Consider the following 20,641-nt stretch of genomic DNA (forward strand, 5'->3'; position numbering starts at 1 on the left):
ATGGCAGAGGGGCATTGCTGGCACATGATGGCATATATCACAGTGGTGGATGTGCAGGTGAACGAGCCTCTGATAGTGTGTAAGGAGAGTGATCACTTTAGATAAGCTATTACTAGCAGGAGAGTGGGGTGAGGTATTTTTTCATGCTTTGTGTGTATAAAAAGATCTTCTACACTTTCCACAGTATACATCCGATGAAGTGAACTGTAGCTCATGCTCAAATAAATTGGTTAGTCTCTAAGGTGCCACAAATCCTCCTTTTCTTTTTGCGAATACAGACTAACACACATGTTACTCTGAAACCTGCTATGATAGAGGGTCCCTATCTTCAAACTAGGGGTTTAGTAGTGACAAAATCCACCTCTGCTCCTACAGTATGGAAAAAGCTAGTGCTAATTTTTACAAAACTTTCCCAGGCAGAATCTATGAGCGGATATAACACAGACTTTAGCATAGAACTCTCTTCTTGTATCACAGCTGTGTTGAACCCTGAATTCAGCCAGGCTGGACCCTCTCTTTACCCTCCAAACCATCCCCACTGCTGAGGAAAAAGCGAGCTACACGCGTGATTGCGCTTTGTGTCTTGTCAGGTAGAAGTTTAGACCCTTTTAAGTTTATTCTGAGTGGAGAATGCCTGTTGTTGCAAAGGCGTCACATCACTTCTCACTTGCTGCAGTGTGAGGGCAGGGCACCAGCATGGAAACTGAGGCAAGATGGTGGACCTGTTCCTTTTCTGTATGTTGAGAGTTTGTCCTAAATGCTTCCCTCTCTTCCTGTCCAGTGTGTGTGTGTGTGTGGGGGGGGGGGGGAAGCTGGGTGTGTCTCTGTCCAGAGCACTCCCTTGTCTGGGGCCAAGTGACTACCCTTAACCTTGCCTTGGAGGTGTGTTCAGGGGCTGTTTTGAGTTCCCCTCCCAATGTCACGCCCCATAGAGGGAGGCTGCCCTGCTACTCTTGGGGGCGGGGGGCAGGGCTGCCCCAAGTCCTGCCCCTTCTGTGGGGGCAGATGCCCTTCATGTCCTTTTCCCCCCTCATGGGTACAGTGGGCCCTGCCCCCTGGAAAGGGTTACTACTCTATGCCTGCATAGGGGAGGGGGATTACTCTGAGCGCCCCTTCCCCCTAGGTGTGGGGCACCTGCCCTTGCTGCCCTAACGCTCCGTGTATGTGTGAGGGGCTGCCCTGAGCCCTCCCTGCCCCCTCGAGGAGCTGTCCCAGCTGGCCCTTCCCTCCCCTGCCCCATGGGGGGGCTGCCCCAGGGGACCGTTCTGTCCCCTCCCCCGCAGAGGGGGCGTGGCCCCCTTGCCCCTGGGGGGGGCTGCCTCAAGTGACCCCTCCCAGCTCCTGCCCCATGGGGCGACTTCCCCATCCCCTACCCCATGCATGCGGGGGGGCTGACCCAGACCACCCCCCACCCTCCCCTCCGCGAGGGGGCACGGCTCCTCCCCGCTGCCCCGCGGGCGCCATTTTGGCTCCGGGCACCTTGCCCTGCCCGGACTCGTGACGTCACCCGCCGCGACGCTGGCGCCCGTGGCTGCGCGAGGCCCGCCCGCCTGGCCGAGCTGCCCCCCGCGAGCGCCTGCCTGGCCGGCCGGCGAGGACCCCTCCGCGGGGAGGTGTCCGCTGAGCTGCCTGACCCGGGAGGGCGGGTGGCCGCGGGACGAGGGGGCATGGAGCCGCCTCAGCCCCCGGGGGCGCGCCGGGGCTGCCCGTTGCCGGAGGACAGCTTCACCCGCCTGGCCTCCCAGAGCAACGTCTACGGGCTGGCGGCGCTGGCCGGGGGGGGCCCGGAGCGGGAGGCGGGGCTGGAGGCGGCGGGCGGGCCCGGGCCCGGGCCCGAGGGCGCGGCGGGCCCCGGGCGAGCCTGCGGCGGGGGCCCCAGGGGGCTCCTGGTGGCCACCCTGAAGGGGAAGGTGATTTACTTCCGCTACCAGGACCTGCGGCAGAAATTGCGGCCGGTGGCCCGGGAGCTGCAGTTCACCTACATCCCCGGTGAGAGGGGCCGGGGGTCACTCTGGGGTCAGGGGTCACCTGGGGGTGGGTGGCCCGGGAGCTGCAGTTCACCCACCTCCCCGGTGAGAGGGGCCGGGGGTCACTCTGGGGTCAGGGGTCACCTGGGGTGGGTGGCCCGGGAGCTGCAGTTCACCCACCTCCCCGGTGAGAGGGGCCGGGGGTCACTCTGGGGTCAGGGGTCACCTGGGGTGGGTGGCCCGGGAGCTGCAGTTCACCCACCTCCCCGGTGAGAGGGGCCGGGGGTCACTCTGGGGTCAGGGGTCACCTGGGGTGGGTGGCCCGGGGGCTGCAGTTCACCTACATCCCCGGTGAGAGGGGCCGGGGGTCACTCTGGGGTCAGGGGTCACCTGGGGTGGGTGGCCCGGGGGCTGCAGTTCACCTACATCCCCGGTGAGAGGGGCCGGGGGTCACTCTGGGGTCAGGGGTCACCTGGGGTGGGTGGCCCGGGGGCTGCAGTTCACCTACATCCCCGGTGAGAGGGGCCGGGGGTCACTCTGGGGTCAGGGGTCACCTGGGGTGGGTGGCCCGGGGGCTGCAGTTCACCCACCTCCCCGGTGAGAGGGGCCGGGGGTCACTCTGGGGTCAGGGGTCACCTGGGGTGGGTGGCCCGGGGGCTGCAGTTCACCTACATCCCCGGTGAGAGGGGCCGGGGGTCACTCTGGGGTCAGGGGTCACCTGGGGTGGGTGGCCCGGGGGCTGCAGTTCACCTACATCCCCGGTGAGAGGGGCCGGGGGTCACTCTGGGGTCAGGGGTCACCTGGGGTGGGTGGCCCGGGGGCTGCAGTTCACCTACATCCCCGGTGAGAGGGGCCGGGGGTCACTCTGGGGTCAGGGGTCACCTGGGGTGGGTGGCCCGGGGGCTGCAGTTCACCCACCTCCCCGGTGAGAGGGGCCGGGGGTCACTCTGGGGTCAGGGGTCACCTGGGGTGGGTGGCCCGGGGGCTGCAGTTCACCTACATCCCCGGTGAGAGGGGCCGGGGGTCACTCTGGGGTCAGGGGTCACCTGGGGTGGGTGGCCAGGGGGCTGCAGTTCACCCACCTCCCCGGTGAGAGGGGCCGGGGGTCACTCTGGGGTCAGGGGTCACCTGGGGTGGGTGGCCCGGGGGCTGCAGTTCACCCACCTCCCCGGTGAGAGGGGCCGGGGGTCACTCTGGGGTCAGGGGTCACCTGGGGGTGGGTGGCCAGGGAGCTGCAGTTCACCTACATCCCCGGTGAGAGGGGCCGGGGGTCACTCTGGGGTCAGGGGTCACCTGGGGTGGGTGGCCAGGGAGCTGCAGTTCACCTACATCCCCGGTGAGAGGGGCCGGGGGTCACTCTGGGGTCAGGGGTCACCTGGGGGTGGGTGGCCCGGGGGCTGCAGTTCACCCACCTCCCCGGTGAGAGGGGCCGGGGGTCACTCTGGGGTCAGGGGTCACCTGGGGTGGGTGGCCAGGGAGCTGCAGTTCACCCACCTCCCCGGTGAGAGGGGCCGGGGGTCACTCTGGGGTCAGGGGTCACCTGGGGGTGGGTGGCCATGGGGCTGCAGTTCACCTACATCCCCGGTGAGAGGGGCCGGGGGTCACTCTGGGGTCAGGGGTCACCTGGGGGTGGGTGGCCCGGGGGCTGCAGTTCACCCACCTCCCCGGTGAGAGGGGCCGGGGGTCACTCTGGGGTCAGGGGTCACCTGGGGGTGGGTGGCCAGGGAGCTGCAGTTCACCCACCTCCCCGGTGAGAGGGGCCGGGGGTCACTCTGGGGTCAGGGGTCACCTGGGGGTGGGTGGCCAGGGGGCTGCAGTTCACCCACATCCCCGGTGAGAGGGGCTGGGGGTCACTCTGGGGTCAGGGGTCACCTGGGGTGGGTGGCCCGGGGGCTGCAGTTCACCCACCTCCCTGGTGAGAGGGGCTGGGGGTCACTCTGGGGTCAGGGGTCACCTGGGGTGGGTGGCCCGGGGGCTGCAGTTCACCTACATCCCCGGTGAGAGGGGCCGGGGGTCACTCTGGGGTCAGGGGTCACCTGGGGTGGGTGGCCCGGGGGCTGCAGTTCACCTACATCCCCTGTGAGAGGGGCCGGGGGTTGTTCTGGGGTCAGGGGTCACCTGGGGGTGGGTGGCCCGGGGGCTGCAGTTCACCCACCTCCCCGGTGAGAGGGGCCGGGGGTCACTCTGGGGTCAGGGGTCACCTGGGGTGGGTGGCCCGGGGGCTGCAGTTCACCCACCTCCCCGGTGAGAGGGGCCGGGGGTCACTCTGGGGTCAGGGGTCACCTGGGGTGGGTGGCCAGGGGGCTGCAGTTCACCTACATCCCCGGTGAGAGGGGCCGGGGGTCACTCTGGGGTCAGGGGTCACCTGGGGTGGGTGGCCCGGGGGCTGCAGTTCACCTACATCCCCAGTGAGAGGGGCCGGGGGTCGTTCTGGGGTCAGGGGTCACCTGGGGTGGGTGGCCCGGGGGCTGCAGTTCACCCACATCCCCGGTGAGAGGGACCGGGTGTCGTTTTGGGGTCAGGGGTCACCTGGGGGTGGGTGGCCAGGGGGCTGCAGTTCACCCACATCCCTGGTGAGAGGGGCCGGGGGTTGTTCTGGGGTCAGGGGTCACCTGGGGTGGGTGGCCAGGGGGCTGCAATTCACGTACATCCCTGGTGAGAGCATCAGGGGTCGTTCTGGGGTCAGGGGTCACGCGGGGGTGGGTGGCCGGCCAGGGGGCTGCAATTCAGCCACATCCCTGGTGAGAGGGGCCAGGGGTCACGCAGGGGTGGGTGGCCAAGGGTACTGCAAAAAGGATATAGGAGTATTTGTGGCATCTTAGAGACTAACAAATTTATTTGAGGATAAGCTTTCGTGAGCTACAGCTCACTTCATCGGAACTGCAGTGCACCTATACCCCTGGTGAGAGGGGTCAGGGGGTCATTCTGGGGTTGGGGGTGCTTCAGTTCACCTCCATTCCTGGGGAGAGGGGTTAGGGAGCACACTCAGGTTGGGGTGAGTCCACCCGAGGTGGGTGACAGGGACCTTTTCAGTTATTTCCTTGGTGAGAGAGGTCAGATTAGGGGCAGAGGGAGGGTCTGTTAGTCATTGTTAGGTCAGGGGGCTGGGAGTCAGGACTCCTGGGTTTTGGGAGAGGAGTGAGGTTTTGAGGTTAGAACAGGGAACGGGGACTCCTGGGTTCTGTTCCTAGCTTTCCTGAGGATTCTTTGTGTGGCCTTGGACCTGTGTCTCAGTTTCTCTCTGTCTCTGGAATGAGGATAATGGGACTGATCTTTGTAAATTGCCTTGAGATCCTCCCTCTGGTGAAATGTAGCCATTGTTTTTAAAGGCACCTGAGAGGTTATGGAAAAACACTCTTTGTTTGTATAAGGCCTGCAAACAGGAGTCAAGTATTGTGCAAAGTTTATTATTATTGCATTAAACTTTGTGACCTTTGGCAAAAATTTAAACTGTTAATCTAAAATGGTAAACTCTGCAAGGCAGGGACTGTTATTTTAGTCTCTGCCTGTACAACCCTAGCACCATGGGGACCTGTTCCCTGGTACAAATAATAGTAACCAGTTGTGTCAATGATTTATTGTTTCTTGGCAGTTGATGCTGAGATTGTCTCGATTGACACTTTCAGCAAGTCGCCGCCGAAGAGGGGTCTCGTGGTGGGAATAACTTTCATTAAGGTACCTGCTTTTCCTTTCCTGCCCTCCGCTTTCTTCAACAGGTGGAGTTTGTTGCATTTTAAAGTACATGTAGCTGTGTGGAAGGTGCTGAAGTGAAATCCCTGAGCATGTAGCGAGCAACAAAACTGCTTCATCCCAGTCAGCAGCAGGGCAAACTTCTACGCTGCGTACACAGTCCTGCCATGTGTCCTGGGTGCAGATCTAATCTAACTAACTCCATGCACATCTGTCTAATCTAGCGACCTACTATGATCCTCATTTCTGTAGTGTCTGAGCTCATTGTCTTTAATGTGCTTATTCTTACACCACTCCTCTGAGGTAGATCCATGCTATTATCCTCAGTGTACAGATAGGCAGTGGAGACCCAGAGAGGCTAAATGACTTAGATGCCCAATTGCCGCTGACTTTCAATTGGATTTGGGTCCCTAAGTCCCTTAGGCTCATATGAAAAATCTCAGCCCAAATTCTTGGCTTCTTTGCTGAGACAGCTAGCATGAAAGAGGTCTGAGACCTGCTCTGTGCCTCAGTTTTCCCTTCTGTAAAATGGAGATAATTATACCACCCTCCTTTGGAAAGTGCTTTGAGATCTACTGATGGAAAGTGCTTGACGTTACATAGGCCACTGAACCAGCTGTTATTCCCATGACAGTGACAGCTTTGAGCCCCTGATTAGCTGCCTATTCTACAGGCCGGTATTGTTCCCTTGTACTCCTCAGTCCAGGTCCATCTGTTGTCTCTAGTGAGATAATTAGACTGTAAGCTTTGTGGGGTAGGGAGTGTGGTTTTGTTCTGAGTTTCTGCCTAGCGCCGTGGCATGCTGGTTCATGACCAGGGGTCCTATATAATAAATAATAGCAGAGGGCTAGGATTTAGACTCCATTGTTGGTCCCCAGAACTGTCCGTTCCCTTACGGAAATGGTATGATAATGTGTCCTTTTAAAAATGTTGTGCTTTGAAATGAACCTCACAGGTTCTGTTACTCCCTAAGCTAACATCGCTGATGATCCTCAGACGGGTTCCTCTTTCACTCTCTCTCTCCAGGACTCTGGAGATAAAGCGAGTCCGTTTCTGAACATTTATTGTGACTATGAGCCTGGATCGGAATATAACCTGGACTCCATCGCACGTAAGTAACCAAGCTAACGTCTGACCTCTGACCTCTGTGCTGTTGTTTGGTGGGAGCGGGGCAGCAGAGAGTAAATATAATTGGCCTCCTGCAGTCAACCCAAGGGCTGCGATCTTGTCACATCTTACAAGCTAAGCCGCATCAGCCTGGCTCAGTACTTAGCTGGGGGACCTCTAGGGAAAACACAGGTGCTTCAGGGAGTGGTGTTGATGACTCAACTGGGAGTGCTCTGAAGGGTGGGCGCTCTCCCCTGTGAGGCACCCTCTTTCAGAGAAGACCTAACTGAAATCTGGCCAGTTACAGGTTGCAAAAGGTCCCCCCACGCTTTCCCTAAAGCTCTGGTTGTCATCCCTGGGGTCCTGGCCAATGTGAGTAATGTATTGTCTTCCTAAAGTTCCCACGTTTGTTCCAGTTGCGGAACTTTCTGCCCTTCCGAGCAGGGACTGTCCCTTCCTGTATGTCTGTACGGCCTTTGGCATGATGGGCTCTGGCTTGTGCGTGCTGCTGTAATCGAAATAATAAACCGCAAATAACAGTTGCAATGCTATGGCAGTTCTGTGTGCGGTTGAACAGCTGCTGTAGCCCACCCAAGAGGTGGCTGCATTTTAGTGGTAGGTGTTAGGGGGCTTACTCCTTCACCCACTTACTTCCCTGGTCCTTCTCGCATGAACAGAGAGCAACAATACCCGAAGTCCAAAGGTGCAAACAGTTCGATGTTTATTGGGGTGAACTTCCAGCAAGCATGATTTCAGTTTCCTTCCTTAGTATCCTCCTTCCCAGCTCTGACACCGCAGAGCCTTATACCTGTGTCCCTGTTCCCATTCCTGCCCTTAGCCAAACATGATTCCAACTTCCTTACTCCCATTCCCTGTTCCCATTTCCCCCTTTAGCAAAACATGATTCCAATTTCCGCACCCCTGTTCCCATCTCCCCCACCCACCCCTTCACCCCCTCACTTCCTCATTGACTACAGATTATATAGTAAAACTTGAGTTCTGCTTAGCTATACCTTAACCAATCATTTTCCTGAAATTTAGCTAACCAATCCTAACATATTGTAACATGATTATGTACCCAATTATATCCCACCACCTTAATTAGTTTACACCCAGCAAAATTAATTATACAGCAGACAGGAACAATCACAGAACCAGACAGAGATTATACAGACAAACAACAGCAAAGTGGGAACTATAATGACAAGACAATACAGAAGTGAGGATTTCACATCCCAGCTATTGATAAGTGAGTTCTTGCCAGACAGGATGCTATCAAACTAAGTTTCCTTTTACATTTTCTAGGCACTTCCCTTTCTCTGGAGGTGATAGGAATACAATCCTGTCCTGATAGTGCCTAACAGCCCAATAGCACCTTATTTCAATGTGACTAGTTTGGAATGTGAGGATGTGACTGTTTGCTTCCTAGCTTATGGCTGCCTCTGCTGCTTAGCCAAAGGCCTTAGCCTAAGAACAGGGCCTCAGACTGTCACAGTAAGAGAAGGCCCTTACACCAGCAGACGGTGATTTTGATTCTTTCTTTTATACCTCTAGAACTAGCCAAGTGATAAGAATACACCTAAATTCTTAAAGTACAGGCCTTTGCAGACAGGCCTGAATATCTTTATCCTAACAGTAGGTGAGTTACCCTTGGGGATTCTGCAAGCTGACAGGTGCTGAAAAATGATCCAGAGATGAAGATTTTGTTCCAGAGATGAAGATCTTTAAGTTACTTCAGAGAATTCTTGCTAGAATTGGCTGCCTAGTGTAACTTTTGCTGGTGCACGCATCCTTCAGTCAGATTAAATGTACTGTCTGCAGAACTGAGCTGGGTGGCCGGGATTTTAACACTGTTGCAATCCTCATCTTGAAGATACTTATGGATTTATTCGGGTCCCCCTGTCGTCTTACTATGGAAACATGTTAAAAAGGAAATAGTATCAGGAGGCTCTTGTTAAATTTTAGGCCCTTCAGCTTTCCTAGAATCCTGGGTAGGTTCCTCTCCCCTCTTTAATTCCTGCTACGTCCCGTTTAGCCCATAGCTAGGGGAGGAGGGCAGGGGGCAGTGCAAGATTGACAGAATGACTGTCTGTTCCCCAGCCTAATTTGAATTATGAATATTATGGTATGCCTAGAGACCCCAACTGAGATTAGGGCCCCCGTTGTACCAGGCACTGCCTCAGACCCTGACCAAGATTAGGTCCCATTTGCGCCAGGCGCTGCCCAGACCCCGACCGAGATCAGGCCCCCATTGTGCCGGGCGCTGCACATGCATCTAGTAAGAGACAGTCCCTGCCCCAAAGAGCGTACAGGCTAACAGCCAGGGCAGCCAAACAGTAAGCTGAAGGAAGTATTGTCACCCTCATTTTATCCTTTCACAACCCGCTTTGAACCCTGTTGCGTATTGGAAAAAATCTGTGAACCTTAAGAAAAGCTCTTTTGAGGGATGGGGAGGTGTCTGTGTCTCAGAAACCCCTTTGTTGCATGACCCCCAATACGGCTCACTAACCTATCTTGCGCCCCCATGAGGCACACCACATTCCTGTTCAATCTAAGTTCCCCTGCCGATTTTAGAGGCCATAGAAGAGTCCAGCTTGAAACAGAAAGCTGACTGTAACCTTAACTCTAGCTGCCCTGTCACCGCTCTCCAGTGAGGGCGTGAGGCCTGGAGAGGTGCCGTGATTTGCCAGGGTCACACAGTGACTCTCGGAGAGCCTGTGGTGATTTGTGGTGGTGTTTTGTTAGAGAACCGGCAGGTAATTCTGTGTCCGATTTACCTTCTTACTCATCTCTGTTCTTCCCCTCCAGAAAGCTGCTTGAACCTGGAGCTGCAGTTCACCCCATTCCAGCTGTACCATGCGGAGTACGTATATCGCTCCGCCATTCTCTTTTCTTCCCATACACGAGCCTGCAAGCTCACACTAGCAATCACCGCTCCACGTGGCATGACCGTCCATCCCCCCGGCCCCTCTCTGCTTTAAACATCAGCTGTAAAAAAGACATTGAAGACTCTGGGATTTGCCATCCTGTCTTTCGGGGCCCGGGTGTGTCTAGTACGTGGAACGGGCATGGTCGGCTGGGCAGTTGTGCAGAACAAGGCGGGTGATCCAGGAAAGGCATTTCAGAAACACGCAGGGGTGGCTTCCAGTCTCCGTGACCCTTGGGCAGTGGAGTTTACAATTGTGACCAGAGTGGTCACTGATGCAGGGAATGGGGCATTGTGGGACAGCGGCTGGAGGACTGTTAGGATTAGCACAGGTCACACAGTGTCGATGCTCGCCCTGCCTCGATCTTGGTAGGTTGGCCATCATACCAGACTGCCTGGGGAGGTGGTTGGACTGCGTTGCTGTAACGGGGCGTTTATGACAGCCAGAGACAAATGGAAGTGTAGACACATGCGCAAATAGGGTGATGCAGGCAGCTTACATTAACCTATGTTTTTAGGTGTAAACCAGACCTAGGATTGTTCATGCTCCTTAAAGATCTGATAGCACTTTTCTTGAGAAGAGTTAGGCGTGTCAGCCCTGGGCGGAATCCAGTCCAAATTCCATCCCAGGGAAATTCCATTCTGCTTTCCTAAATTCCCTTTGCAATTTCATTTCTCCTCCCCCTGTCCTAACCTACCTAATGGCACTGCCATTCACTGTTAAAGAGTTACAGCGTTCCACCCCAGAGCTGGCTGCATTGCAGTGGCGGTGTACTGTGTGTGCTGGATCCCGAAGTGCTAAACAACCTCAAGTCCTGCTGAAGTCCCTGAGAATCGGGGTGCTCAGCACCATTCAGAACCAGGCCCATGCGAAGTGCTTTGGGATCCATCGGCAGCAAAATCTTTCCTCCAGCGGCACCTTTCCCACAGCTGGATCCTCAAGTGTGTGGAATCGCCACTTCTCCTGGTAATTATTTTCCTTTTCTGCTCTTCTAGAGTCCATGTTGGAGACCAGCCAGAGACAGTCTTTCTGCTGAGTGGGAACGACCCCTGCATTCACCTGTACAAAGAGGTGAGATCAGTGCCCAGGAGGAGCCGCCTGCTGCTGGGTTCTGCCCTGGTACAGAGCCATGTGCTCTGGAGGTCACTTGGAGAACAATTGATTCCTGTGTGGCCTGGCACCTTTCCTTTCCAACACAGGGATTACTTACCTTCACTAAAATGCAGCCACCTCTGGAATAGGGTGGGGCAGCTGATAACATGGGGATCCCTCACGCAGGGCTGCCATGCAGCTGCCTCTGGAGTGGGGTGTGGCAGCACTCGCTCAAGCAGTGCCAAATGTGGCCCCCAAAGGGGTGAGGTCTGGCAGCTGTTCCCCAGCCATCTGTACAGCACTTTAGGACAGGAAATGGGGGATTCTGTGCTGACCTGCATAACACCGGCTGAAGAATTTCCCCCTGTTCTTTCTGCCTCCAGCCCATAGCTTGTGGTTGAGCTAGAGCAGAGCTCTTAGGAAGAGATGTCCTGTCTCGAGAGAGAGACTCCAAGTGCTGAGAATCCACCATGACCCTTCGTTGCTTCTCTAATACTAAGAGCCCTGCTCTGTTGCACTTGCATTGCACCCTGTGGCTCTCTTCCCCTCCCCGGGGCCTCACACGGCTGGGGGCTTGTTGTGTGACACCTGGTGCAGGTTCACTTCCTTCCCAGAGATGCAGGGCTGCTGGTATCTGCGTTGGGGAAGGACTGTGTGCACTATCCCTTTTAAAAAAAAAAAAGTTCCATGTGGTTATAGAAAAGTGTTGCCTAGTACTCTCCGTCAGTAGATCCTACAGCACTTTACAGAGGAGGTTGGTCTCATCATCCCTTTTGGGATAGGGAAACTGAGGCACAGGGAAAGAGAGGTGACTTTGCCCAAGGTCGCCCAGCAGGCCAAGGCAGAGCTGGAAATAGATCCCGGGTCTCCTGAGTCTGTGTGGTGTTCCAACCACTAGGCCATGCTGCCTCAAAGGCACACTGGGGCAAGTTCAATGGGAGTAACTGGGATTGGCCCCCAGTGTATCTGAGCTCAGTGTCTGGCTGGGCCTGGACTGATGATGGGACCGCTTTCCCCTTGCAGAATGAAGGCTTGCACCAGTTCGAGGAGCAGCCCGTGCAGAACCTCTTCCCGGAGCTCCAGGAGCTGCCCAGCAAGTAGGAGAAATGGTTTGTTAGGGGTGCATTCTCCCGGGGGGCTGAGCGGCAGGGTGGGGGAGGAGGTGTCCGTGTTAGCGTGGGTGGGGCAGAGGCCCGATCCCCCGATCGGTGTCACTCCATTGGAGCAGAGTCTTCCATTTGACAGCAGCTGCGGCTCTAACCCACGGTTTATACCCCGATATCACCAGTGGTTCCCAGCCTTTCCCACGCCCAGTCGCCCGCCCCACCTAGCCGGACCTCCTCCCCCGCTGTAGCAAGTGGGAAGTGTGGTCGCGAACTCTGTGCTGTTGGCCACCCTTAAAGATGGCTCAGCCTGGTGCTCACATGCAAGGGCTTCCTGCTGCTACTCTCAGCCCTGCGGCCCCTGGTCCCCCCGACACGTTCTCCTCCTTCCCCGCCGTATTCTCTCTCACTGCCTTTTCCTTTCCTCTCCCACCTCCTCTTCCTCGGGGCAGTGTCCCCTCCCCCCCGGCCGTGCACAGCCCCACGTCTTGTGTTTCCCCCCGCAGCGTGCTGTGGCTGGACGTCTGCAACATCCCTGGCTCAGGCCGGCGTCTCACAGCCTTTGGGTGCCAGAGTGGCTACGTCCGGGTGGCCCAGGTGGAGCAGGCCAGCAGAGGTGAGCCAGGGCTGCCCTTCCAAGGGCATGTAAGACATCAGTGGGTGAGCCGGGTGTGATGGGTTCCCCCCGTGGTGCCACCTGGAACTGGGGTACTGCTGAGCCCTCTGACCCACCAGCCTGGGCTCCCTCTCTCAATGAGCTGCTGTGACAAGCTGCAGACCTGCTCCTGGCCCTACACTTCCACCAGCATTCACACAGGTAGGGACACACCCAGCTGCAGTTACCTGCAGGCTTTCTGGCTAGCCACTGCACGAACCAACAGTAGAAAGGCTACAGCCAAAATAACCACCAGCTTCCCAAGCTAGGATCCAAGGGCTGTGGCATTCTGCCCTGGTCCAAACCCCAATCAGTATGAATTTTATTATCCAGTTCGCCTCCCCCTCAATGTGGAGAGGATTAGGCAACAGCCTTTGTCCCTTAAGCTATGTTTTCCCATGCATTTCACTCAAACTCACTGGTTTAGATAAAGCAAAAACAAGCTTATTAACTACAGAAGATAGATTTTAAGTGATTATAAGTCATAGCAAACAGATCAAAGCAGATTACCTAGTAAATAAACAAAAACGCAAACTGTCTAACACACGAGTTAGATTGAATATGAATTAGCTCGAGAAGGAGGGGAACTCATCTGAACCGAGGTTCTGCATGGCCCTGGGGAGTGGACTGTGGGAGCTTTCTGCTACATCCCTCGGGACAGGGGCTTGGCCAGACAGGATCTGATGGGCATTCCCATCTCTGCTGGGAGTTGGAGATTTTGAAGCCGTTTCCATCCCGAATTGGGACAAAAAGTCAAAATCCTCCCCCAGATTTTACAGCCTGACAAACCAAAACGAATCTGGATTCAGGTCAGTGGAAACGTTTTGTTAATTTCCAAACGTTTCGATTACAACCTTTTTTTTTTTTTTAAACCCTTTGTTTAGTGTAAACTACGTTAAATTTTAAACCCACACCCCCTCTCCCACGCCCCAACTTTTCTGAAACATTTTAACTTTTTTTTCAGTCGGGAAATTCATCAAAACTGATCCTTTCCCGCTAATGGTTTTGGTGACCCGGTGGGAGAACATTTTGTCCAAAAAGTTCCACCCAGCTGTCGCCTGGTCGCCCGCCTTGCCCTCAGCGCCCTGTGTCTCTCCGTTGCAGAGGTGCTGCAGAGCTGGAGCATTCAGCAGGACGGCCCCATCTCCAAGGTCCTGCTGTTCACACTGCCGTCCCCTGGGGGTGACCCTGCCCAGAATGGTAAGCGCGAAGGGAGCTGGGGGTGGGAGGTGTGACTTAGATTTGACCAAGCGGACATTGGGGGGGTTCATTTGTAACTCATGGGGTGCTCTGTGGGGTCTGATGCACATTAACCCTTGCAGCGCAGAGTACAGAATGCTTTCCCTCGCCCTCGCAAACAGACCCAGCCCCCTTCCTCGCTCCGGTTTCCAGTCCTTTGGGGCTGCCTGGGGTTCAGGTGGGTTAGCTCACAGCCACTTGTTCTGTGCCCCTAAGTCTTGGGGGGCACATTTCGGGGTGGTTCAGGCCACTGGAGTCCTGCTTCCCGCTTCACTTGTCCCCAGCAACGGAGTCAGGCTGAAGCAAGGCAGCAGGTGGAGTGGGGTCGAGGAGGGCCCAGATGAGCTTGGCTGACAGATGCGGAGAGGGAAGCTGCCCCGAGCTCTGCAATGGCTGGGAGCCAAGCGTTAGCCCGCTGGCTGGTGTGTCTCCCCGTCACCACCTGCCATGTCTGCTCCCACTAGGTAATGCAGGCGACCAGGGCTACAGTGTTCTCGTCACTAGCACCATCGAGCTGTCCGTGGTATACAGGTCAGTGCTGGGGGCTGGGATGTGCCAAGACGCGCTTTGCCGGCATCCCACCATGGGGCCCTTTCCACACCCTGGCTGGGGATGACCGGGTCGCGAGGGCAGAGTGAGCGTGGGGCTGAGCATCGGAGAGCCGCTGCAGCCTGGCTGGCTTGGGGGCAGGTCCCTTCCCGCCAGCTCACCTGCAGCTTGGATCGGCAGGATCCCCAGTCTCGTGTGCGCCTACGAACGCGGAATGCACGGCCTTTGCTCCCCTCCAGCTCCGTTGGAGACGAGGCCGTGACCAGGAGGGGAACAGCTCGCCTAGCCCAGCAACAGGCAGCCTTTCCCGGAGCCAGGGTCCCCCCCGAGGAGCCTTCCTCAGTCCTGACCCTAACCCAGGCTACCTGGGGGGTGGTTTGAGATGCAGTGTGGCCCAGCGCGTAGGGGGCTGGGCTGGGCCTCGGGAGATCCCTGCTCTGTGTTTGGTAACTTCCCCCACCATGCCCCCCAGGAATGTCCTGACCCATGGGCTGGCAGACCAGCTGACCCTGCCAGCCAGTGACCGGCATGACAGCGTGCTCTGTGCCTTGGTGACGGACATCGATTTCGACGGAGCGCCCGAGATACTCCTGGGCACATACGGACAGGTAGGTGGAGGGGCACGGCAGGCTGCTGGAGGTGGGCTGCTGCTTCCCTGTCTGCATGGTGAAACCCACTGAAACGGGCTGGTCTAGGGCCGACCCCAGGCAGGGAGCGAGAGCATGTGTCAGGTGGGATCCGCTGTGTGAATCTGTGATGGGGCACCGAGGGATTGGCCAGTCCCAGCTGCTTCAGAGGAAGGTGGCCTGGCCCTTTTACCAGGCTGAGTCCAGGGGGCAGAAGCTCCCTGCGAATGGGGGGCAGAGGGGTAATAGGGGGAGTTAGGGGAGGTACTGAGACTCTGCTAGGTGGGGGAGAGGGTCAGCTGGCTCCAGGCAGGGAAGGGGGGGGGTCCTGGAGGTTTCTACCTGCTCTCTGGCCTGTGACACTTCCCTGGGTCCCACTCACCTCCATCGTCCCCCACCTCCATGCTGGGCATGCATGAGTTTACACTGGGATGGCGCTCCCACAGTATTTCCACCTCCTGGTTCTGCTGGCCCTGGGTCATGTGACTCAGGTTCAGGGCTGCTGGGAGATCATAGAATCATACCGTAGCATCATCAAAATGTCGGGCTGGAAGGGACCTCGAGAGGGCATTGCATCCAGCCCCCTGCACTGAGCCAGGGTCAAGTGAACCTAGACCAACCCAGACAGGGGTTTGCCTAACCTGGTCTTAAATCCTCCAGTGACAGGGAATCCACAACCTCCCTGGGTCACCTGTCCCAGAGCTTAACTGTCCTTAGAGTTAGAAAGTTTGTCCTAATATCCAAACCTAGATCTCCCTTGCTGCCAATTAAGCCCATTACTCCTTGTCCTACCAGCAGTGGACACAGAGAACAGTTGATCGCCGTCCTCTTTGTACCAGCCTTGAAGACTATTCTCAGGTTCCCCCTCACTCTGTTCTCCAGACTAGACGTGCTCAGGTTTTTTTAACCTCTCCTCCTAGGTCAGGTGTTTTAAACCTTTTCTCATTTTTGTTGCTCTCCTCTGGGCTCTCTCCAGTTTGTCCACATCTTTAGTAAAGTGTTTTCCCCAGCACTGAGCAGAGCGGGACAGTTACCTCCCGGGTTTTATGTGCGACACTCCTGTTAACACACCCCGGAATGCTATTCACTTTTTTCACAACTGCATCACATGATTGACACACATTCAATTTGTGATCCCCTCTAACCCTCAGCTCTGTTTCAGCCATATGACCCCCTAGCCAGATATAAAGGGCAGCTGGAGTTCAGAGAAAGATTCAAAGGAGCGGGGGAGCTGTGGCAGCTGGTCTGTGTGGAGGATGGGAGCCCTTGGGAGGGGTCTCCTGAGCTGGTGAGCCTGCAGACAGAAGTTGGGTGTGCCTGGTTTTAAGTTGAACTGTCTTAGGATAAAAAGTACAAAGCCCCAGGTTGTGGTGATTTTGTTTGGCTGCAAAATTGGGGAAACTGAGGCAGTGTCCGGTTGAGCACCAGATAAGGCAAGACCCTGTTACACCCCCTAGTGGCTAGAGTTCAGCTCATGCCCCAAAGCAGGAAAATCTCTAGCCCTGCCAAATCCTCACTGTTCTAATGCCGTATTTTCTTGTTAATCACACAAACATCCCTCGTTGAATCCCACTAAGCTCTTGGCTTCAGTGAAATCAAGTGGCAGGGAGTTCTACTGGTTAACAAGGTTTAAACTGTGTGTGTGTGTTTCCTGTGCATGCCTTCTGCTGAAATGGGCCAGTAAATGCCAGGCCTGCTGGAGGCGGGACGGCTGCTCAGAAATGGGGGTTGATAGGAGCTCCCTGGCTCTTTTGCAGATGTTGATCATTTGACACTGCGCCTGCGTCCCGCTGGGTTACGCCCTCCCCTGCCCGCGCAGCCTGGCCATCATTAGCAGGGCCCATCTGTCCACCTGCAGACTTGCCTGCCTGCTTCCCGGCACGTTTCTCTCTTCCCCCGTTGCAGGAGCTGCTCTGTTACAAGTACAGGCACTCGGGAGCTACCGGAGCTGGTGCAGCAGGGGCCGAAGCCTCGTCGCAGCCCGCTGGGGAGTTTCAGCTGCTCTGGAAGCGGAGTTTCCCCAGCCCCCTGCTGTCCATGGAGTACGCAGACCTGACCTGCGACGGGCTCTGTGAGCTGGCTGTGGTGTGTCTGAAGGGGCTGCATGTTCTGCAGGTGAGTTGGCCCCTCTGAGAAGGCCAAGCAGATCTCAGTAGCCCTCCGACTTTAGCTGTCCCGGTGTCCTGGCCAACGATAATGACGTTCTCTCTGGCTGAAAACTCTCCTGTTAGTTGGACACGGGGTTCTGCCTCACTTCCTGTCCTAAACTGGTGCGTGGGGTTGCTATGCAGATGTTAAACAGCTGCCACATCCCAGCCTGGAGGTGGTTACATGCCTGTGGCAGGTGAAGTGATCCTTGCGTATGTGGCTTAAATCCTCTGCAATCTTTGGGGAAGAAATATACTGCAAGAAATGTGTGAGTAATATTTTAAAGTTAGATTTCTGATGTATCCTTGTGGTCCCTATTTCTGGGAATCGGGTCTCCCACCCTTGCAATTGTGAGATGTTCCACCCTGAGGGAGTCTGCCCCTCTCACTAGCCAATCGGGAGTCTCCCAGAATTCCCAGAGCTGATAAGATCCATACTGCAGAACTCTGGGGATGCCAAGCATGGCTGGAGAGGAGGGATGTAGGAAGCTGGTTTTGTTTGACCTCTGCAGACTGTTGAGCCATCTAGTTGGGTATTCCTGCCTCTTCCTGTACTGGCTCTGGTCACTGGTCCATCCAGTCGGGAGGTGCAGCATTCAGCAGTGCCCAGTGCCGGGTACAGAAGATGATTTAGAAAAAAAACCTTTCCCAACTTCTGATAGTGTCACAGGCCAACGATATGGGAAGACAGGCGGGATTCCTTGCAGTGATCTGCTGATGCAGTAGATTTGGCTCTTCCTATCTTAGCCGCAAATGTTATTGGTGATAGAAGCGTCGTGATAACTGACCCTCTGATCCGTTGTGCTGTGAACACCACCTCCTGTACCTTCCCACCACACGAAGGAGTATTTCCTTTTATCGTGTCTAGATTCCCTGGGCCTTACCTTGCTGGGAATCCACCGGCGCTTGTATAGGCTGAGGGTAACAAGCTCAGAATTCGTAGCTCAGTCGAGTCCCTTCTCCTCTCTGCTCTTTGCCTATTAACGATTCATTTAAAATAGAAACGCCAGCCCCTGCATGCCGGGGAACAGAGAAGGGCAGCAAATGGGGGTGTAAAAACCCCATTTCCAAGTGGTGGCAAATGTCCCCAGTACAGGTGCTGCAGAGCACAGCCAGAATGTTGCATGCAGCAATGGGGAGCTTACATACCAGGCACTGCTCCAACAGGAGCTGCCCAGGGTCGGGAGGGCCGCCCTAGCCCCATGGTCCTTGTACTGCAGGTTTTGTCCTCTCGGAGAATCTTCCTGGAGAGCCGCAGCCTCATAAACAGAGGCAGGAGTTTCTGCCCTTGCTGACTGTAGGAAGGAAGAGGGAGACTGTCTCTAGGGCTGAGAAAAGGCAAACGTCTGAGTTGCCCTAGTCCGGCTCCCCATGGTCGGCCTTAAGAACAGCCCCAAACGCCGCCTGTAAACCCAGCTGTCACAAGGGAAAGGTGCCAGGCCTGAGTCCCGCAGTTAGACATCGGGGTGCAGTCAGAAATGCCAGACGATTTTGCAACGTGCGTTCTATGCACAACGCACCCCAGGCTGCTTGCCAGAGTTAAAGACACGAGCCAGGATGCAGAACAACTAGCAGAGAAAGAAAGAGCAGATCCGTTCAGCGGAGATTGGTTATCATTCTGCCAGCACCTAGGAATCCATTGTGATGGGAGCTGTCCAGACAAGGAACGCACAAGGCAGTCCCTGCCCTAGCAGGCTCACGGCCTGGGAGATTTGACATGACATGGAGCGAGACAGGCGGGCAGGACTGCAGAGGAGAAGATTCTTGTGCATATGCATGTGCAGGGTTAGCAGAAGCGAGCGCTAGGCCAGTCGAGCGGCGGGAGAGGAGGCCTGTCGGGTCGGCTGAAGCGAGTTCCGGCAGGTGGGCGATATGAGCTGGCTCCTGAAGGAAGTTGGGGTTGTCAGTAGCCGTGCTGTAACCTCTCTGTGCCCATCCCGCTCACCAGGTCACTGCTTCTCTCCCTTCTCCTCCCACACAGCATAGCCTGAAGCAGACGGCTCAGTGCCTTCTGGAGAGGCTTCGCCAGGAGGTGGCACAGCGGGCGAGCCACAGCCGCATCTCCCAGCGGGTGCGAGATGCCTGTGCGGACGGGGAAGCAACAGAGGAATAACTGGGCACGGCCTGCGCTCGCCACATCGCAGCTGATTTCTGGCCAGCCTGGTTGCAGGATCCTGCTCTCCGCAGGAGCTCCGGGAAGCGCTGGCAGTCAGAGAGGCCCCTTGCCCTGGGAAGGGCCAGGGGGACAATGATGGTGGCGGCAGGGCGAGATCAGGACATGATGGAGGATCCAGCCCTAACGGACCTTTGTCTGTGAGAGTGGAACAGCCAACCAGGAAGCTGTGCTGTAGCCTCCCTGACGTGGACGTGTGCCAGTTCCATGCAGCATATGCCTGGTACACGCAGCACGTGCCAGGCGCTCCCCTCCTGCTGGGGAGAGCAAAGAACGAAGATCGGACTTCTCCAGTCCCTTTGCCCACGCTGTGCCAGCCAGCCAGGGGCCAGCCCGTGGCACAAGAGACCCTGAACGGTGACACCAAGGGCCACAGCTGCCTTGGATGGATGTTTACATTAACACCCCCTCCCGCCCCGGCCCAGTAAAAGTTCCCATGCACCCAGTGTCTTGCTGTCATCTGTATCCCCCCTGGTAAGGGGGTGTGGAGCTAGTTGGAGGTCCCTGCTAACAGGGCTGCAGGCCACGTTTCAGGGCACATTTGGGGCTCTCCCCTTATAAATTGGAGGCGATCCTTTAATGGAGGAGCTCCTGGGCATTCAATTTGGAGCAGGTCCCCTGGCCAGAGAAGGGTAAGCGGTTTGCAAGTGGGAAGTGATTTCTGAGAACCCCTTGGTTAAGCAGGCAAAGGCCAGTGAGAGCCAGTGGCTGGGAGCTGAAGCCAGACAAGTGGAGACTAGAAATGGGCTTGTGTTTAGCAGTGAGGGTCTTTAACCCATGGAAGAACCGATGCAGGGAGGCACTGGATTCGCCATCACGTGCTGTCTTTGTGTCAAGTGGGTTCCGGAGTGGCCTCGCGAACGGAACAGGGGGGCAAACCCCCGACTAGCAGGAAGATGGACATTGGTCAGTTTCTAAAGGGGGTGCCTGGGGTCACCCCGTGAGTCAGGGGAGGGGGGAGAGCAGGGAGTAGCTCCCCAGGAGGCCTGGCTCACCACCTGACAGCCTGCCATGCCACAGGTGCCAGGGACAGGCAGGACCATCTGTCAGAGCAGCAGCCCCATATACCCCTGCCAGAGAAGAAATCACCTTTAATATTAGACACCAGCTTGTGGCAAGCATCAGGGTTTGTCAGTTCCAAAGCCTGCCGGGAGGGAATATCTGACTAATTTCCTGCATGATGCACGCAGGCCTTGGGCTCCGTATTTCCCTGAGGGCACCCGGGAGTTCTGCCTTCTCCAATGCAGCCAAGAGGGAGCAGCGTGCTTCCCAGACGGCTGGGAGAGTCAACCGTGGTTGCTGCTGAGCCGAGCTGAATTATTGGGATTGTTTGACTCTTTCTAAGCTGGGTCCCTCTGAATCTCCT

General features: G+C 56.4%; 1 protein-coding gene across 1 annotated transcript; it reads left to right on the top strand.

The window, feature by feature from the left end:
* Nucleotides 1-1,620: 1,620 nt before the first annotated feature.
* Nucleotides 1,621-19,716, top strand: KPTN (kaptin, actin binding protein). The gene is made up of 12 exons (XM_073321456.2): nt 1,621-1,989; nt 5,560-5,642; nt 6,684-6,768; nt 9,573-9,627; nt 10,687-10,762; nt 11,807-11,880; nt 12,393-12,502; nt 13,646-13,741; nt 14,245-14,311; nt 14,802-14,937; nt 16,861-17,070; nt 19,084-19,716. Exons 1-12 carry the CDS (start codon nt 1,668-1,670, stop codon nt 19,213-19,215), a joined length of 1,446 nt encoding a protein of 481 aa, XP_073177557.1. The 5' UTR covers nt 1,621-1,667; the 3' UTR covers nt 19,216-19,716.
* Nucleotides 19,717-20,641: the final 925 nt, after the last annotated feature.

This window comes from Lepidochelys kempii, chromosome 23, assembly GCF_965140285.1.
Source record: "Lepidochelys kempii isolate rLepKem1 chromosome 23, rLepKem1.hap1, whole genome shotgun sequence".
NCBI lineage: Eukaryota > Metazoa > Chordata > Testudines > Cheloniidae > Lepidochelys > Lepidochelys kempii.